Source organism: Chionomys nivalis, chromosome 16, assembly GCF_950005125.1.
Source record: "Chionomys nivalis chromosome 16, mChiNiv1.1, whole genome shotgun sequence".
In the NCBI taxonomy this organism is placed as follows: domain Eukaryota; kingdom Metazoa; phylum Chordata; class Mammalia; order Rodentia; family Cricetidae; genus Chionomys; species Chionomys nivalis.
In genome coordinates, this window is record NC_080101.1 from 12,417,962 (window position 1) to 12,442,416 (window position 24,455).

At 41.8% G+C, this 24,455-nt stretch overlaps 1 protein-coding gene across 2 annotated transcripts; it reads left to right on the forward strand.

Moving 5' to 3' along the window:
- Positions 1-1,675: 1,675 nt before the first annotated feature.
- Positions 1,676-23,058, forward strand: Oprk1 (opioid receptor kappa 1). Of its 2 annotated transcripts, XM_057791071.1 has the most exons (4): positions 1,676-1,756; positions 2,200-2,469; positions 12,416-12,768; positions 19,141-23,058. In XM_057791071.1, the coding sequence occupies exons 2-4, from the start codon at positions 2,213-2,215 to the stop codon at positions 19,671-19,673; spliced, it is 1,143 nt and encodes a 380-aa protein (XP_057647054.1). In that variant the 5' UTR covers positions 1,676-1,756; positions 2,200-2,212; the 3' UTR covers positions 19,674-23,058. The 2 variants fall into 2 exon arrangements, with proteins under 2 accessions (XP_057647054.1, XP_057647053.1); XM_057791070.1 differs by lacking the exon at positions 1,676-1,756 and having other exon boundaries at positions 1,993-2,469.
- Positions 23,059-24,455: the final 1,397 nt, after the last annotated feature.

Sequence of the window (24,455 nt, forward strand, 5' to 3'; positions counted from 1 at the left end):
GCTGTTATGAACACCACCAACCAGAAGCAGGTGCAGCGGAAAGGGTTTAGTTCAGCTTACAGCTCTTAGGTCAAACCCCATCCCAGAGGAAAGTCAGCAGGAACTCAGTCAGTTGGGAAAGTCAGTCGGGAGCCTGGAGGCAGGAAATTAAGCAGAAGCCATGGAGGAGCCATCTTTATAGGCATGTTCCCCATGTTTCTCTCAGCTTGAATTCTCATGTGCTCCAGGACTCTCTGTCCAGAGGTAGCACGGAGTAGACACTCCTACATCAGCCATTATTCAAGAAAACGTCCTACAGCCTTGCCTACAAGCCATTTCCAAAGCACTTTCTGAGTTCCTTCTTTCTAGATAAGTCTAGGTTTGTGTCACATTGACAAAAAGCAAAAACAAAGCAAAATAAAACAAAACAAAAAACAACAAAACAGTACTCTTTCCAATGAGAATTTGCAAGACTTGATAATGAGCTAGGAGTTGGAAGTACTATTGGCAAAGGGGAGTGTTTTCTGCAGCAGCAGAAGGAGAGTTGGACATTTGTAACCTTTAAGGCCAGATGGCCAGATTTTTAGTTAGCATGCTTTGGAGGGTGTGGGAGGCCCCTTCCATCATCATCTGGTGGATAAAAGAGCAAAGTCTGCTATTAAAATGCGTGGGCACCATGCACCTTTAGGGAAACAATGGGAATCTGCTTTGACTAAGACCTTGGGAGTCCTGGAAAATGCAAGTGCCTTAGCCTTGGGTGACTACAGTCCTTCTCTTCTGGGATCGTCCTTTGGGACCCAGGCCTGAATCCCCACCTGAACATTGCCCCTCACCCCCCGGGGTCTTTTTCTACCCAACAGACTCTGACAGAGACATTTGGATTTTCAGTTACTGTCACATGGTGGAAACTGAGTTTCTCCACAAAGGTTTGGGTTCTCTGCATTTGTTAGAGGAGGCAAGAACATGACTGGAGATTAAGGTAAGAAAGAGTTGCTGTCCTGCCCAGCGCGCGGGAGGGGGTAGGGTGGGGGGGTGTTCTGGGTGAGGAGAGTCTTCGCAGTAATCATAGGCAATAATGTTAGTGCCTGTAAGGTACAGTCCACTTGCAGCCTGCCTTGCTAAGCAGACAGAAGGACAGAGACTTTCTATTTATACATCTTAAACCACTAGTTCTATATGACCAGTTTGATTCTGACTAGATTATTTTGCAACTTTATTGGATCCTGAATAAATAAAATTCAATACTACCACGATTAGTCTCCTTGCCTGAAAAGGGTCTGGTCCTGTGAACTATGAAGACACGAAATTCCAAACACATTGTGTATTCACTCCCAATGGTCTCATTAACTCTGGTCACTGCATGGGTGCTCTTATCTGTTAATGGACCAGAGCTAAATGATGGGCTGCCCGCCTGCCCGCCTGGAAGCTGCATTGCTTAGGGAGGGAGCAAAGCGGTGTGTAGCTGAGGAAGTTGGAATTGTTGAGAGCCGGCTGTGCAGCCGTGGGGGCCTTGACTAGCTCTGAGGGGGTAGGGAGGGGATGAGATCTCTCTGGCGGGGCGGGGTGGGGGAGGGGGACAACTAGCCCGGCTGCTTTCAATCTGCCGGTCGCTTCCGCCCCTTCATGGCTGCATCCCACCCAGCCGAGCCTCCTCCGGTTGTTGGAGCCGCGCACTGAGGGGACGTGGACCCATTAAGGCAGAACAACCCCAGGAACTAGAGTGGACCCTAGGAGTCTGACAAGGACTTGGGAGAGGTCGCCTGTCAGGGATCGGGAGGTGAGCTTGGGGCTCTCAGAGCACAGTGGTTTGTTGCTCTCAGGCTCAGTGCATCTGGGTGGCGGGGCTCTTCTTATAGTTGCAAAGGCACACAGGCGGGGTGGACAGTGCCTGAGGGCAACGTGCACCCTCAGGGTTCCTGGAACGTGCAAATGCTCTCAGTTTATCAGTGTGTGTGTGTGTGTGTGTGTGTGTGTGTGCGCGCGCGCGCGCGCGGGGAGGGGGGACGTTAAGGAGTTTTGAAGGGGGGTGCCACCAAGAGGCCAATCCTCCAAGCCCCTTCCTCTGGATGAGCGCCCACAGACTGAGACTGAGTTGAGGGGTTGCGAGCTCCCGCCTGCCAGCCCTGCATGCCTCCCCTGCACATGCAAAGTTTGTCTCTCTGGGATCAGTCTGTTCTCTGCTCCCGCAGCCCGCAGATATCACTGCTCCTCCCTTTCCAGCTGCAGCCCTCACATGGAGTCCCCGGTCCAGATCTTCCGCGGGGAGCCAGGCCCCACCTGCACCCCAAGTGCTTGCCTACTCCCCAACAGCAGTGCTTGGTTCCCGAACGGGGTAGAATCTGACAGGAACGGCAGCATGGACTCAGAAGAGCAGCAACTGGAGACGGCGCACGTTTCCCCTGCCATCCCTGTCATCATCACCGCTGTCTATTCAGTGGTGTTCGTGGTGGGTTTGGTGGGCAACTCGCTGGTCATGTTTGTCATCATTCGGTGAGTGCGGGGACAGGGTGTGGTGGTGGCAGGGGTGGGGAGGGGAGGGGAGTTGACAGTGTGTGTGTGGGTAGGAGTGAGCCAGCCAGGTGTGGGATCTCTTCTGTGCAGGGTTCTGGAGACTCTCCAAGGTGATATCTTACAAGAATTTCCTGGGAGAGTTTATATGGAACTGTGGGTTTCACACAGAGCAAACCCAAGGTACCTTTAGGATTTAAGAGCTGCTTGCCTGTCAAAGCAGAGGCTCCAACCTCTGCTGAGAGAGCGCTGTGAGAAAGTGCCAGGGTTCCGATGACAAGGTCATCCCCTGGTAAAGATAAGAGAACATCTATGCAAGTCTTTGCTTGCTTACCTGCTTTGGATCGAAGCACTTTACTGCCCTATGTAAATATTTCTTTAAATAAATTCCAGGCCCACCAAACGCAGTGGAGATAATTCAGAATTTTCTGTGACTCATCAGACTGGTGTTGTGGCTTATCAAATGAAAACCAATATTCTACTTAGTGAATATCCACTAGCAAGATTTCGCAGTGCCCAGGAACAAACACAGTAAGTGTGCTAAGGAAGCACACCACTTCTGAGCTGTTTGTTTAGCCCTTGACTTTTTGACACAAGTTCTTTCTGTGCAGCCCAGGTGGGCTTTGAATTCATTCTGTAGTTCAGGCTGGTCTCAAATTCCCATCTTCCTGCCTCCAAAAACCTGAGTGCTAGGATCATAGCCCTGGGCCATGATATTCAGTTCATAGAGGCCCCCATTTCCCCCTCTCCGTCCCTACATCCTCTGAACTTAGGCTGCTTCGTAGATGAGTTTCTTCTGTTTCCTAAGTGATCAAATCCTCCGTGGCCTCATAGATCTCTTCTGCCCTCTTGGAATATTCTTCTTATTACTCAGAGAGACAGAACCAGTGGTATATGTGTATGCACACAAAGAATTGGTTTATTTGATTGTGAGGCGAGTGGGGCTCCTGAAATCTGTATTGCAGGAAGCCAGAAGGGCTAGAAGATATGCCCGGGTAGAAATTCTTCCTTGGTGAGCCTCAGTTATACTCTTAGTGTTGTCTCTGATTCAGCCGCCCGCCCTTGTGCTCATTATTGCTACCCCTACTTAAGATCAACTAAGATCTCCTACAAAAACCCTTCACAGTAAAACCCAGATGAAGAAGTTTGAAGAAATAAAAATGTGTGAAGACCTAGCAGCCACCATCTGGCTGAGAACCATTAAACCAACTGACACCCCACCCCCATGGCTTCATTCTTTTTTCCCTTCCTTCCTTCCTTCCTTCCTTCCTTCCTTCCTTCCTTCCTTCCTTCCTTCCTTCCTTCCTCCCTCCTTCCCTCCCTCCCTTCCTCTCTCCCTCCCTCCCTCCCTTTTTTTCTTTTTGTGGCCATGATCATCAGGAATGTGATGATAAACCCCAAAACTCTCTCTCTCTCTGTCTCTCTGTCACTCGCTTGCTTCTCTTTCTCTTACTCCCCCCACAGTTATCCAGCCTTACCAAAAGACTCCCCCCTCCCCCCTCCCCCCTCCCCCATTCTGGAAGGCTACCTGATGATCCAACATGCACTGCTGAATTTCTAGACCCGCCTGGATTATTCTGAAAGGACTACCATTACAAAGTGCTATAGACTAGGTGGCTTCCAGAACAGAATATTTTGTCTCACAGTTTTAGATGCAGAAAGCCCAAGGTTAAAGTGTAGTAGGTCAGTATTTTCTGGAATCTCTTTTTGACATGTCATCGCTCTTTACATCTGTCATCTCCAAGTGCTCAAATGGACTTTTTTCTGTATGTGACTATGTCCTAACCTCTAATAAAGACATCAGCCATATGAGCTGATGTGTGATCTCACTGGATCTTAATGACTTCTCTGATGGTCATGTCTCCAGTCACATTCTGATGTGCCAGCGATTAGGACACCAAAATATTAAGCTCAGCCTGTGACTCTAACCCATTACTTTTCATTCTTCTAGAGCACTTCTTTCCAGTTTCAAATTCTGCATGAATTACTTTTATAATCTATTTGGTCAAAAGTTCACTCTTATGAAGGTACATTTCTTTGTCAATTAATTTTAAGGATAAACAAAGAAATTTTACAGAGAAAAACAAAGCAAAAATGAGAAATTTGTCAGGTCTCGGTGACAGGCTGAGGCTTTATCCTTTACCAGGTTTCAGGAATTTGCAGCCAGGGCTTGGCTCACTCCCAGACTTGCTCTGGAGTAGAGGACATTTGCTTCTTTGGAGCTCAGTATCACTGTGTTGAAAGTTCCCCAAAAGAGTCATCTTGAAAGAGGCTTAAAGGTAACTATGGAAGGACTACTGCTATGCAAAAGGCTACATTTCCCAAGCTCAAATTTATTGATCCACACAAAATTCCTGAGAACGGAGCTAGGTTGTCATGAAGAAACCAACTTACTCACCTACAAATAAGAGGAAAAAGTTTACTTTTCCTTAAGCCAAGACGCAGAAATTCTATAGTTCACTCTGCTTACGTCATCTTAAGTTTGGGACAGATACTGGCTTATTTAGATTATCTCTGAGCCAGTCTAGCCTAAATGACCAAACTGTGTGGCTGAACTGAGTAAGTGTGGGAAGGAATGCGATGACCCAGCTGGAGAGTCTGCAGTAGCAACGTGTCTTCCATGTCAGTTCTTCCACCCCCTCCACAGAGTCCCAGTAATCCCCGCACTAGATGTCCTTGTCTTCCAGAGTCTCACGGGTATCAGCCTTGCTTCCTTCTACATACTGCAGACCACTGCAGAGGAACATAAAGGGAGCTGGTGGACAGCGTGGCTGGTCACATCCCATGCACCACTGCTCCCTCCTGCAGCTTTATCCTGTGAAACAATATGCTCTCATTTTTCTGCGTCCTGTCTGGAAACCAACATTAACATTTCCTGTTATGCGAGAAGAGCAAAAGCAACCTCGGAAATTAAGAGCCCATCTTTTTTTTTTCCCTTCAATTATTTTGTACATGTTTAAGAATCTCTCAAAAGAGAGCTAGTTTCATGGCAGCTACTTGTGTGGATTAGTTAAAACTATTTTCTCTCAGTGGAGTATGTGAGCTCAATGAAGTATGGATCCTGCACAGCCATTTCAGGACAGAAGCTAAACAGCCACAGCAAGATAAATAGGATGGGGAACGGAGGGAGGAAGGGAGGAAAGAAGTCAGTTGGGCTGGGATCATAGCCCTGCAATACTAGCTACCTGATAGGTTGAAACAGGAGAAATGTGAGCTTAAGGCCTGTGTGGACAACTTAGTGAGGATAAAATAAATCTCAAAATAAAAACTAAAACACAGAGCTGGAGAAAATGCCTCTGTTTGGGCACTTAGTGAGCACACATAGGGCCTCAGCACCATAGAAAAGAAAGACAGAAATGTGCTGTAGAGCTCTTCCTGAGTGAGCAGCCCACATTGCATTCTCCTGACTCTACTTTCTTTCCTGGCATCTGCCTTGGGGCTGGTTTCAGGCTAGTTTGTGTCTTCCTAGGAGGGAGGAATTCTCTCCATTAGCTATTGAAATGCATCTTCAGTAGCAGTATCTTCCTAGGAACTGTGTGGGTGGCACCTCCTTCACCCTAGCTTGACTTCTGGATGCAGGCAGACATGGTTGCCCCTAGAGGCTCTGTGCTTGGCTACAAATCTACAGTTCTGTGGCTGTGAGACAGCAGCCCTTCTAAGATAGGAGGGATTTCAGTGGGACAAGTAATATAGGCTTAGGATTGTATCAAGAGCTTTGAAGGTAACACTTACTTGCTCTTCACCTTCTCTTTAAAAGGACATGCCACCTTAAGTCATAGATAAAGAAAACTTGTAGAAGAAAAATAGATGGTGGTAGCCTTTGTTTTTGAGACAGTCTCTAAAGTCTCCACACTCCCTCAAACTACTACCTGCTTACTTCAGCCAAGCAAGGACTGGAGTAGCAGCCCTGTACTACCAAACCTCATAGGAGAATGGATTTGAAGAATGGAGTTAATGCTGCAAAACTCTTGTGAGCTATTGTTTGTTCATTTATGTGACACTTACTATCCAAAATTTTCATAAGGTCAGAATTTTCATAAGAGACTTAAATTTTTGCTTATGTCAACTCTTCAGACTTGTGTATGAAGCCGTAGAAATAATTTTAAATATACGCCTTTTGGTACCCAGATGGCTGTGCCTGACTGCACAGCTAGAATCTGTGACTGTACCAAGAGGAAGGGATGAGCTCTTCCCAGCCACTGACTACTCCAGTGAAATTGCTTCTTGGGCATTCCCCATCCTGCTGGGACAGCCTGCCCAGTTGTGATGCCTGCCTTAGGATTGTCGCTGTACTCGGTTGCTTGTATGACCAGGTGTGATGCTTGCCCTAGGGTTGCTCTTGTACGTGGTTACCTGTGTGGTTACCTGAGCAAGTACACCATCTTGTGTTCTTGTTTCATTCTCCTATGCTGGCTCTGTGCACAAGGGTGAACACTGGAAACACCGTGGCTCTGATGGGAATGAGGTTCCACAGAGGGACTGTGGACTGAGGCGGTGTCAGACACAGCTCAGAGGCAAGGACCACATTTCCTTTCTTTTCAGAAATGAACAAACTACTACTACCTCTTAGTAAGCGACCATCATTTCAATATCAAGTCATCCAGAAGGATGTTTAACAAATTAATTTTATTGAGATGAACTGAAGATATCTGGAGAATTTAATGAAGCAAACTCATTATGTTTTCTAGTCATTCAACTGAGAAGTCAGATCGGGACAATCTTCATTCCTAATCATTTTAATTTTATTTAATATCTTAAAAGAGACTTTTCTAAACTAATAGTTGAGTTCACAGAAAACTTGAAAGAAAGGCATTGATTTTCCACATACCCTGACCCTCACACGCAGTCTTTCCACCATCAGCATCCTGCCCCAACCAGAATGAGACAACTGATCTACCTGTGCAGACTCAGGATGGTCACTGGGTTTGTTTCACCCTATCAGGTTCCACTGAGGTCTAATTGACTACTGAAAATGACTTGTGTTGAAGGTGTGGTTAGGTCATTTGTACTTAAAGTTCATTTTAAAATGTCGCTTAAAAGCCTGCATGTTGAAGATGTTGTCATACACTTGAAGTGCTGCTCAGAGGCAGTGGGGTGTTTAAGAGGTATGGCACAATGTAAGAGGTTGCAGGACCTTGAAGGAGAGATTGTGTGGTGCACACATGAGCTCTTGCTCTCCCTCCCCTCTCCCCCATTGAGGTAAATAGGCCTCCTCTACCGTGACATACTGAGCCATCATGACCGCCTCCAAACAAATGGGCCAATAGTGAACTGAAAGCTCCCACACTGGAAGCCAAGACAAGCTTTCCTCATTACAGATTGATTACCTCTAGTATTTGGTTACTGTGACAGAAAACTAACATCATTTAAAACATGCATGTACTGTGAAATGTTTAACATAAACAAACACCTACATTACCACACAGAGTTGCTTCTCTGAGAGTGCCAGTTATAGGAGGCACACTTGAGAATTTTCAGATCCACACTATTGTAAGTAATTATAGACATCATTTATACATTTTTTCCTCCAGAGTGGATTCATCTTGTAACAGATGATTTGTATCTTTGACCAATGTCTCCTCATTTACCCACCCTTTTATATCACAAGCACAGAAGCTAGCATGTTTTGCAACCTGGAAAACATACCCAATATAGCGAATACATCAATCTTGTTGGCAATGCAAAAGAAAGCCCACCCACCACTTGCTTGTCTCTTGTCATATTGGTCTCCTACTGCTTGCTCAAAAGGACTGTGTTTCCCTGAGGCTGCACAGCTTTCCTCCTACTGAGTCTGAATGTGGGCAATGCCAGTGTTGGAAGATAGATGCCAGATCCATGGGTTTAGTGGAGTTGTACTTTTCATTATGTTGGTAGCAAAGTTTGGGTTTCTACTATGTCACTGGCTTTCATTGTAGAACAAGTTACCTGTTCCTTTGAATTCACCTCCAAATCACTACAGTTGGCTCTTCACACCTGTAGATTCTGTCTTCGTAGTTTCAACCAAATGTCCTTAGGCCTGTCTTGTTTTGTGTCTGTACCAAATCCGTGCCATTTAACAAACTAACAGAAACAACAACACCCTCCCAAACACTGAGTATAACTACTATTGAAATTGCATCTGTGAACACACAGAGGGAAAGAAGTGAGAAACCAGGAAAATCTGCACAGATTGGTAAGAGAAAGAACCTGATGGGAACTTGAGCTTACCAGGTGATAGGGATCCAGAGATATGTTTGGTATCCAATATCCTTTGCAGGAGGTAGTGAGGCTTTAGGAGATAGGTTTTCTAAGGGAATGATGGGAGACTAGATGGGTGGGAACAGTGGTGTTGGGCCAGTGGTGATGGGCCTATGAACCATCGAGAACAAAACTCTTTTATGCACTTACTAGTGACTTACCAAGTGTGAGATGGTGCTTTAGGAGCTGCATATGAGCTGGCAAAGTTGTGGTGATAGTTAGATCACACACACATACAGTCACACAGCAGGGACCTGCCCCATGATAAGTGCTTAGGGGATGGTGGCCTCGACCATCATCACCAAGGTAGCTGCTGCTCTGCTTGTTAATTGTAATAACCTCCCATGGCCCTGCCCTAATGACCTATAGTATAGTCCTGTGTTTCTTGAGGACCCTTCGAATCCATGTCTACCAGGTAAAGAACCTCTGCCCTCTTCTTGGTTTGTCTTTTTCCTCCTGTCCAGTGTACAGTATTGTAACCCAGGGTTGTAGCACTGTGGAGATTAGCGAGGAGAAACCCGTGTATTTGTCCTTTAGTGCCATATGCTCCTGAGATGTGGATGCTAAGAAGTGCAACCATTTGCAGTTAACCCACCTTTGGCTTCTGCACACAAGCCCAAACTTCCCTCCTTGATGGTGACATTTTACTTTAAATACTTGCAAATTTCTGTAAAGCATTATGGTTGAAATGGAGAACAATCATACTCTATTTCAAGAAAAAAAACCCTATGTTTTCTCTTCAGTGGACATAAAATGAATTAAAAGACTGGCTAACATTTTGTTGTAATTAATTATAAATAGCTCCTGGGGGCTCTGCCAGAATCTCTGATTGTAGAGGTCTTGGTTTCCACTTACATGTTCATGGAATCCAGCACAGTGTACTTCCTCGAAGACTGTTAATTCTATTGAATTTCTGGCTCATTCTTTCCTTTAGTTCTGCTTGTGAGCTCTCTGTCCCATCAGTGTGGCGGGTTTCTAAGCACCTGTCTGCAGGCTGAAGCCCTGCCCTGTTCTTCAAAGGTCTGTCTCTGTGCTGCACAGATCACTCAAGCCCAAATGTCTTCAGTTAGAGATGTGGAAAGGCATAAATCTCCAAAACAGTTTGAAGGGCAGGGGTGAGAATCAAGTAAGATAAACGGAAGTCAGAACACTAGATCTTTGAAAGTTATTTGGGAACCGGAATCACAGATGTAGGAATACATAACTTGATTTCTAACTCCTGGATTGAAGTTTCTGCACTTCAATTTGTATTTATATCACTTGAAGATATTTAAAAAGAGAATTGCATCATTCTTAGTTGCCTCATTTGTAGAACGGCAATATTAGGCTCTACCACATGGAGTTACTGAGAGGTCCAGGTGAGATAAAGTCTACATTCTGGATGGAAAACTTTTTGAAATGAGTGCTCCCTGTACTTGCTGTCTGTGCTCAGTTCTTTTTTTCTGAACTCTGATGACATGACGTGGAATCTTTCTAAATTCAGATCTCATACAGTTTTAATGCATCTATTGCTTATAAATATTTTGAAAAGCTAAAAACCAGATTTCACCCAACATTTTATGATGACTTTGGATCCATATCGTCTTTTATTTTAGTATTATTGAACTTGTGTTTTTCTATGTCAGAGCTCAAGTTTCATTTGACCACCATCTTTGTGCAGGGTAGTGGGCGGTCTTTGGACTTTTGTAGGTGTGCACTTAAATGGGATCTCATGCTCCTCTTCATATTCTTCACTACTGATGAAACAAATGGCTGTGCTCTGCTGTGCATGGCTGTCTAGATGTGCTGCTTTACCACTGACCTGTAGCTACAGGAGCAGCAAGACATGGTATAGAATCTCCAAGAAAGGGAACAGAATTAACCCTTTCTACAGACAAGTTGAATAGCTCAGGTATTTTTCATCATGATTCAAAACTGACTAATTCCCCCTAGTGAAGTCTGTCTGTTGACTGGAAGGGAGAAAACTGAAGATCATGACCCTGGTATGTCTAACTTTATAAAGCAAAGTATGGCAGTGTATGTTCATGAAGACACAGGAACTTCAGAGACTCCAAACACAAGAGTATATACCAAAGCTACACCAGCTGAAATTTCTAATATCAGAGATTTTTCTTAGGGGAACTTGAAGGAGTAGGAATTATGTCTATAACCTGTATTTTTTCAAACATAAAATCACATTTTAAAACAGGCAATATTCAAATGTATTGCAGTCTGTGTTTTCTCATTAGAAACATTACTGCCCTAACCGTGCTTGCTTAGTTATCTATGTTTTTAGAAAGATATGAGTATTTGGTTATAAAGTCTTAAAAGCTTTCTGATACATATAGGCCATTTAATAATATTTGAGTTAAATGTCCAAAGGTGTAATGTGTTTCCCTACCTCCCTGAGTAAATCACTCATTTAGAAATGAACCATGGAGGAAGCCAGAACTTGCTAGCTTTGTTTCTAGTCTTGTGATGTCCTCCCACCCAGCCAATAACATACTTTGTTTCTCACAAGAAGAGGAGGAGATGAAGGGCAGTGGCTGCTGAGGGTAGAATGCATCCATGCCTGCCAGATGTGTTTAGCCAGACTTCACAGTGGCCTCTCTCCTAGGCTCCCAGCTTACTATCCTTGTGTATCAGAAGCTGACTCAGGAAGTTGGGACTCGGGACTATGACTTCACCTTGGGCAACACCATCCCATTTCTCTGTTATCACTGTCAGCAGGGTGTTTTCCTGAGGAAATGTATGTGTCTAGGAGGACAGGGTGCATTCACTGAGATGAAGTTTACAATTCTGAGGGACACGGAAAGGAATTAGCACACTGTTTTCTTGGCTTCAGAGAGGTGAAGCACTATGGGTATTTACTGCTCAATAGATTCTGGAGGAAGTATTTCTTCAAGGAACGACTCTTTGATTGTTGATTCAGATTTGAGGAAAATTGGTGTTATTCTGAGTTTTGTGTTGTAGTGTAGAGAATGATTTCAGCTCCCAGGCAGTCTTGCCAACTCAACTTGAACATTATTGTCCCCTTGACTGAAAATTGAGACAACTGTATACTTTAAAAACCTGTCTAGGACTGGGATAGAGAAAGACAGAATTTATTTTTATCTACTGTGATGTTGCTGTATCAAATATAACTCATTTTGATCTGTCTTGTTTGTATACTACACTTAAAATGGCAAGTTGGTGGCATATTGGCTAGCAGAAATCAATGACTCTAATTGTGCTTTGGCCTCTACTGCTGGACACATTTTAAAATTGAACATCATTTTGTACTTTCAAAAGTAATAATAAAAGTAAATAATTACAGCTATTGATTTGTCAAAATAACCATGAAGGAAAAGGGGTTTGCATTATACAAACAAAAGAAAAGTGTTTCAAAAATACTTAAGGTAAGCCCTCTATGAAGGATTAAAATAAATCATCACCTATGACATTGAGACCTCTATGAATTCTAGTCTGTCTGTGTATTCATCTATTTATTGATCTGTGCTTTCTTCATTCTCTTTTTATATTTAAATGTTTTGAGCAAAGCACTAAGACAAAACCTTAATCAAACATTTTGCAATCTGCACATGCAATGACTGCAAAAGAAACAAGTAATTGCATAGCGAAATTAATCATTCAGTGACTGCCACTAACATTCACCCTCTGGGTTTAAGTTGCAGAGCTGGAAGGAACTGACTTTTTTTTTCTTATCATTTAGATACACGAAGATGAAGACAGCAACCAACATATACATTTTTAACCTGGCTTTGGCAGATGCTCTGGTTACTACCACCATGCCCTTCCAGAGCGCTGTCTACTTGATGAATTCCTGGCCTTTTGGGGATGTTCTGTGCAAAATTGTAATTTCCATAGACTACTACAACATGTTCACCAGCATATTCACCTTGACCATGATGAGTGTGGATCGCTACATTGCTGTGTGTCACCCTGTGAAAGCCTTGGATTTCCGCACACCTTTGAAAGCGAAGATCATCAACATCTGCATTTGGCTTCTGTCGTCATCTGTTGGCATATCAGCGATCGTCCTGGGAGGCACCAAAGTCAGAGAAGGTAACATCTATTGCTTTCATCCCACTTATAAAAATAGAATTTTTTATTGGATAAACTTTTTCTCTTTTACGTTGGGAACTAGTGGAACACGTATCTATTGAGAAACAAGCAAACAAAAAGTAATGTATAATTTATAAATCCATGGAGGATTAGAAACAGAAATTTTTTTCTGTTTTCACCTCCAAACCTGGAGTGGGGCGATGACAGTGCCAGAGTATAGACACCCAGAAGTTGCAGATCTTTGTGATTCTGCTTGGTGATTCTGGAGGAACTGTAAATCCAGGGAGGGAAAACTACATACGCTGGCTTCCTTTTTATTTCTCCTCTTCCCTTACTTTCCACGGAAGCTTTTGTGACACTGAGGTTTAGAGCACCATTCTACAAAACATACTTTGGAAATGAGTAGCTCAGACATTCATATTTTGACTAATGATGTGGCAAACCAACCAGAAAGTGAGGGTGAAAATCCTGATGCGATTTCTGTTGGTCATAAGAAGAAAAGTGTGTGCACACAAGGTCTTTTAACTGCCACTAAATTCCGTCATACTCATTACTCTTATGAGCGGGAGAAAATGCAGTCTGGAAGGGTATGAAGTAAGGAACCAAAGGCAAGAAAGTTTTGAAAATGCAACCTAGCAATCCCATGGCTTTCCTTCTTTTTCTTCCCAACAAGGGATTAAATTATTAAACACATGTGAGCTCTTTCTCCTTTCCACTCTGTTAGTCCTCATATCTCTCGTCTTCATTGGCTTAGGTCAGCTCATAATCAGGTTCACAGGTGCTTACAATTCTTGCTCTATGCAAACAGGGAAACTATTCTTTCCCTGTGTTCATTAACTTGGGATGAGGGATGAAGTTGCCTGGGTTCTTGAGAATACACCAGTGCCTGGGTAGCAGTCTTGGGGTGCCTGGCTTAATCAAGCTGGAGTGTGACCCAGCTTAGTCTGACCTCAAACTAAGGTGAGAACCACTGTCTCAAGAGTTTTGCTTTTGAAGCTATGGAAAATATGCTTGATCTTAATAGAAATTCCCCAGAGGGGAGCAGGTAAACAGCCTTTGAACTGTATGAATGCTGCTTAATGCTCTTGCAGGTGTCCAGATGCATCCTTTTATTAGCGAGCTTTGTAGTACCTGTGAGTACAGATAATTGAATATGTGTAGCAAGGACTTAGGAATAGGACAGGCACTAAAATCATTGCTTATCTTACATGGTCCAGGCATGGGTGACTTTTGTTCATTCTAGATGGTTTATTTTAGAGAAATTTTAGGGTCATATAAAAATTGAAATGCAGAGTAGATTTCCAATCTGTCTCTTAACAGCACACTTGCATTGCTTCCATTATCAGCACCTCCACTAGAGTGGCACCCTTGTCACAGCCCAGTCTCAACTAACACATCGCCACCCAAAACTGACAGCTTCTATTAAGGGGGTGATTCTTGGTGTCATGTTCTCATGGCATTTTCTTCTGAACTGTGTTGCAAGTTCTCAGCACAGCTACATCAGGTGCTGGACTATGATACTTATCATCAAACGAGCAGTTGGGAAGATGAATAATCACACAGAAGAATTTGTTTTTTTCATGACTACATTAAGGAGAGATAAATGGCAAGAAGCTCTTCTGAGGGTCAGGTGTCTGTACATCCAAGTCCCATCCTGGAGCAATGCTCTGCACACGCTAAGATGAGAAGGTGATAGAGGACTTTCCCAGGGCAAATATAGACCTGGTTTTATATTTTGTGTTCCATTATATTACTTCTAACATGTGTCAGAGAATGATACTCTAGGAAAAATGGGTTTCAGTTAGGGTTTTGAAAGACAAAATGTAGAAGATATGTTGGCTTCCAGAGAGATGTTGCTGGAGATGAATGCATAGATGTTGTAGAAGAGAAGAGGCACCAATGTCAGTGAAGACTAATCTGTGCAGCAAAGGAGAGCACAGTAAGGTGGTTTGTAGGATATCTGTTTTTTCCCTTTATGTTTTTCTAATTGTTAGTCTAATTGTAGACTGAAGGCATTTTGGAATGCTACACCACGCTGCCTCTTAAAACTGTTTGATGAGTAGGAGGAGTGACTGAGGCCATCTTTCCAACTGGAAATGACTGACTGGTACTGTTCTTCAGCATTTCAGCATCATCAACTACCAGTCTGGTCCCCAGAGGTTGATGTGACTTGGCGATATGTTTGCCAACATCTTCTGATGTCTATGCAATAGTGAGGGCTCTTGTATATAGCAATGTTTTCACTTTATGGGTATTAAATATTGAATTTTATGTTTTACATATGTGTGAATTATTTATTTTAGTAAATCATAATCTGCTTGTCACCAGTACTATAGTAGGCAACCCTAGACAAAGAATTGTAGGCAGGTAAGGGATGCTAGAAGCAGGAGAAATAGCCCTCCCTAGGGAATAATCCTCAGTTACTTAAACAATACCAAATGGTCATCCCGGAAAACATACAGACAAGTAGCATTATACACAAGGAGCTGGATATACATATGTATATATGAATATGTATACACAATGATCTGGTTATATTTATATATTTAGTAATATATGCATATGCATGCAATAACAGTTAAAGAAATAGAGATCATGAATTTGAGAGAGTGGGGGGTATACATAGGAAGGTTTAGAGAGAGGAAAGGGAAATAATAAGCTTAATTTCAAAAACTAAAACAAGAAACAAAACAAGCACACAGCAAAATGACTAAAAAATGAACGTTTAATTTGGCTGTTGGATCTAATTCTAATTATAGAAGTCGTAGGTGTTGGACTATGTGCCAATGAGAGCTATGACCGTACTGTATTAATCTGCAAAGGGAAAGAAATCCTGAAGCCACAATTCTAGCCTGACCTTCAATAGGATCAAGCTCTTTAAATTCTATGAGAACAATCAAGTGATAGAAACACTACTTTTTAAATGAAGCAACCAAAAAGATAATTCAGTCAGAACATGTCTTCTTTTTCCAGAACAGATGTTTGAAACAAGCCATGGGTTAGGGCCATCTGTGGGCCCTCCTCTTTGGTGGCACATGTTCAGTGTCTAAGGCATATTTTCAGGCCACTCCCACCTCACAATTGGTGTTTATTTCATACGTATTTTTAAAGGTAGCTACTGTTGATCATTTTCCATATCGATAATACCTGTTGATCAAATATTTACTAAGATGCAACTGTCCGTGGGATAGTTTAAGTGAAAGGAGCCTTCACAGTTAAATTATATAACCCAGTTTTGTCAGTTCGGTGTCATGCTTCCAAGTTTGATGAGTAACTCTTTCATGTTAGATGCACAAGGGTTTTGTATGTACATGGCATGTGTTTAACCATTTATTTTAAAGATTTATTCTCTTTTTGTAGTATTGCTGTAGGCATGACCCTTGTACTAAAGAATAATTTAGACTTAATCCTTTTTCTAGGGGTGTTTATTCTGGAGAGAATAGTGAGAAAAAAACTAATGACCTCATAATTTCCTAAAAGAAAATGATCTATCTATGTAGTAAATAACATATAAGTACCACACATTGTCAGGAAGACAACCAAAGAAAGGATTCTCTGTGTAAATATTTTTGAAATGACTTTTCAATGGAAACTTCTGTGAGAAAGAGATCTACAAAGATTAAACAACTTCCCCATCCCCAACACATACTTCTTATCTGCAAGAAAATGTTTATGGTTGTTAGTTCAGTATCTGTGATCCCCTTGAACCCAGGATAGTTTGTTCTGTGAGTTTTCTTGTGGTGTTTTTGATCCCTCTGGCCTTTATAATCCTTCCTCCCCCTTTTCTGCAGATTTTCCCAAGCTCTGCCTAATGTTTGGCTATGAGTCTGGTCTGCATCTGTTTCCATCAGTTGCTAGATAAAGCCTCTTTGATGACAACTGGCCTAGGCTATCAATCTACAAGTGTATCAGAATATTCTTAGGCATCATTACATTGCTTTTTTTTGTTTTCCAGTTGGGTTTGGTTCTATCCTAGGTACAAAGGCATCCTGCCTCTGGGTCCTGACCTTCCAGGCAGTTTCAGGGGTGGCCTCCTTCTAGTGGCTTGGGTCTCAGGCTGGACCAGTCATTGATTAGCCACTCACACAATTTCAGTACTCCCCGCACAGCACATCTTGTAGGCAGAGCAAATAGTAGATTGAAGGTTATATGGCTGGTGCCTGCATGGGGCTCACCTAGGCCCTCGCGAATAGGCTGCTGTCATATAACTAGGTCTTCTTTTGGAACTGTTAACAGAGGGAGCAGGAGCTGTCTCCGAATTTTTTGCTGGCTTTTGGGAACCTATTCCTCATACTGATGTGGGATGTCCTACTATATATATGTTACTTTCATTGGGTAATGAATAAAGCTGTTTCAGCCAATAGCTTAGGCATATTCCTGGCTGACTCTTATAGTAGGAGACTGCTCATTCATTTCCTGGCCACCCAGACTCGAATAACCACACAGAAACTATGTTAATTACAACATTGTTTGGTCAATGGCTTAGGTATATTCCTCGCTAGCTCTTGCATCTTAAGTTAACCCATTTCTAGCAAACTGTGTATCACCACGAGGCTGTGGCCTACTGGTAAGGTTCTTAACATTCTGGTCTGTCCTTCTCCTTAGGCAGCTACATGGCGGCTCTCTGACTCCCCCTACTTTCTCTCTATATTTCTGATCAGATTTCTAGCCTGGCTTTGCTCTGTTAAGCCATTGATCAAAAGAGATTTATTCATTAACCAATAAGAGCAACTCATATGCAGGAGGACATCTGACATCATCATACTGGGTTGGTGTGCCCAGCCTTAATACTAGGGAGGTACCTAGGCTTACTGCAACTTGATATACCATGTTTCAAACTTAATACCTATACAAGGCCTGCCCTTTTCTCAATAGAAACAGAATAGGAGTGGTTGGGTGAGTGGAGAGGGGGAAGTGAGGGGGGACTGGGATGAGAGGAAAGCGGAAACTGCTGTTGGCATGGAATAAAAAAGTAATAAAATAGTCATTATTTTAAAAATAAAAAATAAAATTCAAGATCACCTTTAAAGAAAAGGAAAGTTTTTTTGTTTCTCTCTCTCTTTTTTTTTTATGGAGCTGGAGTGATGGATCAGCAGTAAGAGCACTTATTGCTTTACATGGAACCCACATTCAGTTCTACAACATCCGTACGGTGCCCCCAAAATATTTGTAACTCCAGTTCCAGGGGACTCAACTCCTTCTCACCACCATGGGCACCAGGCACACACATGGTGCACATACATACATGCAGGCAAAACACTCATACACATAAAATAAAATCAATAAATTCAAAAATTAAAAAATAATAAAGTTTACCAGATTTAGTAGATAACTATAGAACATTTATATTAAACTCAGAGTTTCATGACATACCACCTACTAAAGATTTTTAATATTTTGTTTTCTATGACAATGGTGATGATTTTTGAGGAATACTTCACATATCAAAGAGTTCCACAATTGTCTGGAATAGAGTATAACAAAGGTTTATTTTATTTGGGAATAAACTCACAGTAAGGGTAGCGATCTGCAGTCCTCTATGTGTGCTGGAAGCTAGGAACTGAACCCATCATAAAAGAGGGCAGCACACACTATATTTGTCTATATTTATAGTACCTCAGACCATGCCCCAAATGGGTTGGTGTCTGAAAGACTTTTGCCCGAAGGAGTTCCCACAACATAAACACTAAAGCAAAGATTGATGTAGATGATACTCCTTTCTCTTGCATGGTCTTCATTTACCTTTGCAATTTTTGTTCACATTTCAATGATGCTGTTAATCATGGTGAGCAGGTGGTCCTAGTAACTCACAGCACCTGAGTCACATTTAGACGTTTTTCATTATCAGCTTTTACGGACCCACCTAAATAGTTAATATTTTTAAGACAAGCTGGTATCTGTTAAATTCAATAGGGAGATTCAAAATGTTTAGTTATTTCCTAGAAATAGATTCTAACATTTGTTGTCGTTGTTAACTCTTTTGTCTGAGTCATGGGTATGAGGAAATTGTTAATATGGAAAAATACAACATGTGTGCCACCCTAAAAGTGAACAGTTTGGCTCCTCTGAAAGCCCCCAACACCAGGCCAACTGTCCGAGCTGGACAAAAATCACACTGCTAGCCAGATTTGCTTGCTTATTCTATGTAGAATTTTGTTTAACAACAAATAGCTCTGTAGAATCATTGTTTTGATAGAATTCTCAGTAATGAACTATTAATTTCTGCGCTGCTGTTCTGCTTCCAGTACTACCTCATTATACCTGGACTTCTGAAATCAAAGGTATTGGGATTAACATATAACTTAACAGTCATGGTGCTGGCAATAACAGGATTCTCTCTGTGATTTTGTTGACTTTGGTTACCTCTGGCAGATATGGATGTCATTGAGTGCTCCTTGCAGTTTCCTGATGATGACTATTCCTGGTGGGACCTCTTCATGAAGATCTGTGTTTTCATCTTTGCCTTTGTGATCCCAGTCCTCATCATCATAGTCTGCTACACCCTGATGATCCTGCGCCTGAAGAGCGTCCGACTCCTCTCTGGCTCCCGAGAGAAGGACCGCAATCTCCGCAGGATCACCAAGCTGGTGCTGGTGGTGGTGGCAGTCTTCATCATCTGTTGGACCCCCATTCACATTTTCATCCTGGTGGAGGCTCTGGGCAGCACCTCCCACAGCACAGCCGCCCTCTCCAGCTACTACTTCTGCATTGCTTTGGGCTATACCAACAGCAGCCTGAATCCTGTCCTTTATGCCTTCCTTGATGAAAACTTCAAGCGCTGTTTTAGGGACTTCTGCTTCCCCATGAAGGTGCGAATGGAGCGGCAGAGCACCAACAGAGTTAGAAACACAGTTCAGGATCCTGCTTCTGTGAGGGATGTGGATGGGATGAATAAGCCTGTATGACTAGTTGTGGAGATGTCTTCTTACAGCTCTCTAGGTAGAGAGGAGTTCAATGATCTTGGTTTAACCCAGATTACCACTGCAGTCTAAAATGGAAAGATGAGATATTTGATAACAAAGACATGCCATGATCTAAAGTCTTAAAGTCCAGGGTGCAGGAGTGATCTAGCTGAACAGGGACAGCAAGTCTGAGGAACCGAGCACAGGAGGTCCTGGCAACAATAATCCTCATGCCCAGGGCAGTGAAGCCAGTCTAATCCCAACCCATTCATAAACAAAGGTGAGACTCTTCTGGTTTCTTTGGTTTAGTTCATCTCCAGCTGTGTGACCTTCTTATGCAACATAGTTCCAAAGTTATAGAGAAGAAAATAAAGGAAAAAGCAAAGCAAACCAAACCATTGGATCCAAAGCTTAGTGGACACCAAAACTACCTGTTAGCACTGGCAGAAACAACCAGCTAAAGTGGGAGCATGTCAAAGAACATACCCAGTTCATACCCTGCTGTGTGGACAAGTCTCAAGTGTGGAAAGAATGCATCTTAGGAAGAACTTGGACTCAGACCCACGCATAGTGGTAGAGAGCGTCACGCTGACATTTGTGAACTTGTTTAAATTTGTGAATGTTCTCTTCTTAGAGTGTTCAATGTCTTGAAAGCTACAGTTTGCTACTTACGATCTCTGGGTTTTGGCACGCTATTCAGGTAGGTAATCTGAGAAAAGATATTATAAAGTTAAGTATGAAGCTTATATATGAACAAAGTGTGTATAGTTTCATCTGTAAATAGTCTATGTGTAAATAAGAAACAGGCTTCCTGTCCAGCCAGACAGCCAGGACAATTATTAAGGGGGCAGCAGTGATTCCCCCGGAAGCATGGAGAATGGATGCTGAGCTATTATGCTGCAATGTACGTTTCTCTGGGACTCAGTCATGTTGTAATCTCCTCCGGATTCCTCCAGCATCGTTTACTCTATCACTGCTCTTAAGTTGGTGTTAATAAATCCCCAGACTTTGAATTCACTCCAAGATTTTAGTTTTGGTCAAATCTACTTTGTGATAACGTCTATTTGTAAACACACACCTATTGCCCAAGTCTCTTCTCAAGTAGAGCAAGTTGTTTGGATAATGCGAATTTTTCGATATGTTCTGACTTTCCTCAGAAAGGAGGATTGCTCCCCAATGTGTGCTGAAGAAGGAAATGAGGCTTGAGGTGGCTGAGCATAGCTTGCATGGTCATGGGTAAGCGTGTACCTGTGGAGGTTATTGTCTAAGAAACCTACTCAGGATAATTTTGCTAAATCTTCCAAATGACATATAAATTTTCCCCTTCTTTAAAACTTATGGTTCAGAGATAATGAGGATTTTTTTTGTAATTTGACTTGAAAGAAGAAAGCAAAGGATAGTTTAGAAATAACACCTATTTCTAAGCTTATACATGGTTAGGGCCAGCACCCCTTGGAGTCTAATGGAGCACCTAATGTGTGGACCTGAGGACTGTAGGCATGGTTCCTTCTCTGAGTTCTAACTACCGGCTGTTTCACTGCTGCTGTTCCCTCTCTTCCTGGAGACCAAGGTTTGCATAAAGGCATGACACACTCTGCAGAGTCACTGCCATTATATTTATCTCCATTCGGGACTTTTATGCTACTGAATTCAATGGCGACATTTTTACAGGAACTGAAGTGCTCTCATGAGGACTTCTTAAATTTCACTGAATGCCTAGATGCCCTGGAATTCTTTTTTAATAACACAAATATGGAATTTATTAAGAAAATATATTAATGTATATTTAAGCATGGAAGCTAACAGTGGAAGAAAGACACGTAAAAGGAAGGTAAGGTCGTAGAGTGTGCACAAACTTCTTTCAAAACTATTATCATTATAATGATGATGATGATGATGAGAGAGCGTGCACGTGCATTATGGTATGCATATAGAGGTCAGAGGACAACTTCCCACAATTAGCTCTCTCATGTTTTCTTTTATAAGGGTTCTGGGAATGGGAACTCAGGCTTACATTGTCAGGTATCATGTGCGGTTACTCACTGAGTTATCTTGCCAGTCCAAGGCACATCTTTCTTAAAGAATCATTGCCCTTGCATTCTTATAACTGAATATATAAATAAGAATGACTTAATTATTGGATGACATTAGCATTGGTTGTTATTTTAATACGACATGTATGTGAACAAAGAAGTTCCAGGAACAAATACTGGAACTGAAGTAGGAAATAGAAATTCTTCTACAGCCCAGAAGGAGCGGGGGCTGTTGGAAGATCCTGCCCAGTACAAACTACAATGTAGTTACCACATAACCATGAAATGGAGTTATAGTAGTGACCTCTTTAAATTAACACTCCATATGTTCTCCTAATATCTCTGATTCCTGCATTTCTTGATCCCACGTACGGGAGATAAGTAGCTTAGCTGCCCTTGAGGTGTATTCTGAGCTCCAAGACTCTTGAATTGAAAGTGAAAAGCAGATGACAGCCCCTTTGGGTCACTAGTTTAAAAAATGGTAAAAAGACTCACACACAGGAAGGAAAGTATCAATTACATATATGTGCTTTATTGTTGAAGTATAAACATGTGTACATACACATGATCACATATGTGAAAGAGAGCAGTGCACACATGTGTGTGCACATCTGCATGATGCTAAGGAGCAGTGGTCATACTCCCATGCTTGATTGTTTCATACAGTGATTTTGTCTAACCATGACCCTCAAGTGACTCTCCCTCTCCGTGGTTCCCAGAAGGCTCTTCCATCTTACAAAGAAGGTGTTGTTTGATATGTCTGTGACCTTAAAATCAACTCGGCTTGGACTCTATCTTCCCATTCTAGCGGCAACTTTTGAATCAAAACTTGTTTTGAGAGAAATCAAGAATTTTTGGAAAAAGGGTTTAATTTTGTGAATGATGTCTTAGATAGCGGTTAATTTGTATCCAACAATATATAGATATTTCATTTGATATATAAGATGTACAAAATGAGGAGTACATTGGCTGGTTTTAAAGGAAAGAATTTAGAGGAAAACCTATGACAAGATTGTATATTCATTCTGTAAGATTTGTTTTTCAAGCAAGAGTTGTTTTGATGGCACGGTGTCAATATGAAAGTCCTACAGGGTCACAGACTGGGTCAGGTCAGACAATTTTCCTCTTTGAAGGAAAGGTGTGTTCTTTACCTTATAGATGTTATTTATGTCTTATACTCTTAGATGGTAATTATACATTGTACATATGATTGTGTGCCTTGCAATAAAACCAAAATTGTACCTGATAAAAATTATAATCCTCTGCTGGTAAGTCATTTGTCCTTCAGAGACTTTTGTGAAGCCTCACAGTCTCAAGATAAGGTCAACTGTTTCTCAGAAATCTATGTGTCACCAACTTCCCACCCATCAGAATGTGGCAGATCGTCAATGGAACAGAACAAAGCAAACAATCTGATTTTATCATCACACTCTCAACATCCCAGAATCAATGTAAAGTACTGCCTTTCTAACAAAATTTAAAATATGAAAACATGCAAAATCCAAAATTAAGCATTCTGGTAAAAAATATAATTTAAATCAACTCCAACCTGCAAATGCATTCGGTTTCCTGCCCTCTGTCAGCATAACACATCGCTACTTCAGACTAATTCCTGACCACATATTAGTTCACCTGAGCAGAAAGAAATTTTAAAATCACTGCTAGTTTTTGAGACAGAGTTTTATGTAGCCCAGGCTAGGTTTGAATTCCCTTTAGCAGTGGGGATGACCTTGAACTTCTGATCACCCTGTCTTTATCTCCGCGGTGCTGGGATTATAAGCCTGTGCCAATATACCCAACTGTCTGCGATGCTGAAGACCGAACATAGGATTTCTTGCATGGTGTACAAGCACCCTGCCAACTGAGCTTCATGCCCAGTCCTAAAGTCAGTGTCTGGAGAAAGCACTTCATGAACACATGCAGACATGGATTTTCATGAATGTTTTAAGACCAGTAATGCTGACAGTGAATAATAACCATCTCATTTGGATAAGTCAGATGAGTCACTATCATTGAAGTCATTATTATTATCATGGACTGTAATACATGGCCTTACTATGTAGCCCAGCCTAGTTTAGTTTTCCTAAGAACTACAGATACACATAAGTCATTTATCTCATTAACCAGCAGTTATTATTTTAAGTGCCTCCAAATATTGGAATAACTGTTATGTTTTCATTTTTTAGTAATTTATTATGCATAATACTATGCACACAGCAATTTAAAAACATATCTAGGCAGATTATAGCATTTCTTTTAGAAAAGAACCTAAGTAGTTTGTGCATGTGTATATTATAGTATATTGTGTATGTGCATATCTATAGTATATGTACATGTATACCATGTGTACAAAATATGTTTAGTGCCTGGTTCATGCCACTCTTACAATCTACTACATTTTCTTGCTTATTTGCTAGATATTCATAGATTATATGCATCAGAAAATTATCTATTTTACTTCTGTTTGTACAGACTCCAGCATAGTTCCTGATGCCTATAAATATTCTATCAGGAACACTATCTAAGAAAATCAATTAGACTCTTTGGTGGCTTGATTTACATTAGTGCCTAGTCTCTACACATGGAAAGACCGTTGACAAGAGTCAATACAAAGAGCTCAAACTGTCTACAATCCATTGTTCGCTCTCCAGACGTAGTAATATTCTCCTTAGGAAATAAGCATTCCCCACACAGAGATATATGCAGAATGTACATCGTCAAGAAAAAAGAAGAATTATTTTCAAAGGAAAAG

Coding starts and splice junctions, on each gene's coding strand:
- Oprk1 (XM_057791071.1), top strand. CDS start 2,213: ATGGAGTCCCCGGTCCAGATCTTCCGCGGGGAGCCAGGCCCCACCTGC. Junction 2,470..12,415: donor GTCATGTTTGTCATCATTCG/GTGAGTGCGGGG, acceptor CTTATCATTTAG/ATACACGAAGATGAAGACAG. Junction 12,769..19,140: donor AGGCACCAAAGTCAGAGAAG/GTAACATCTATT, acceptor TACCTCTGGCAG/ATATGGATGTCATTGAGTGC.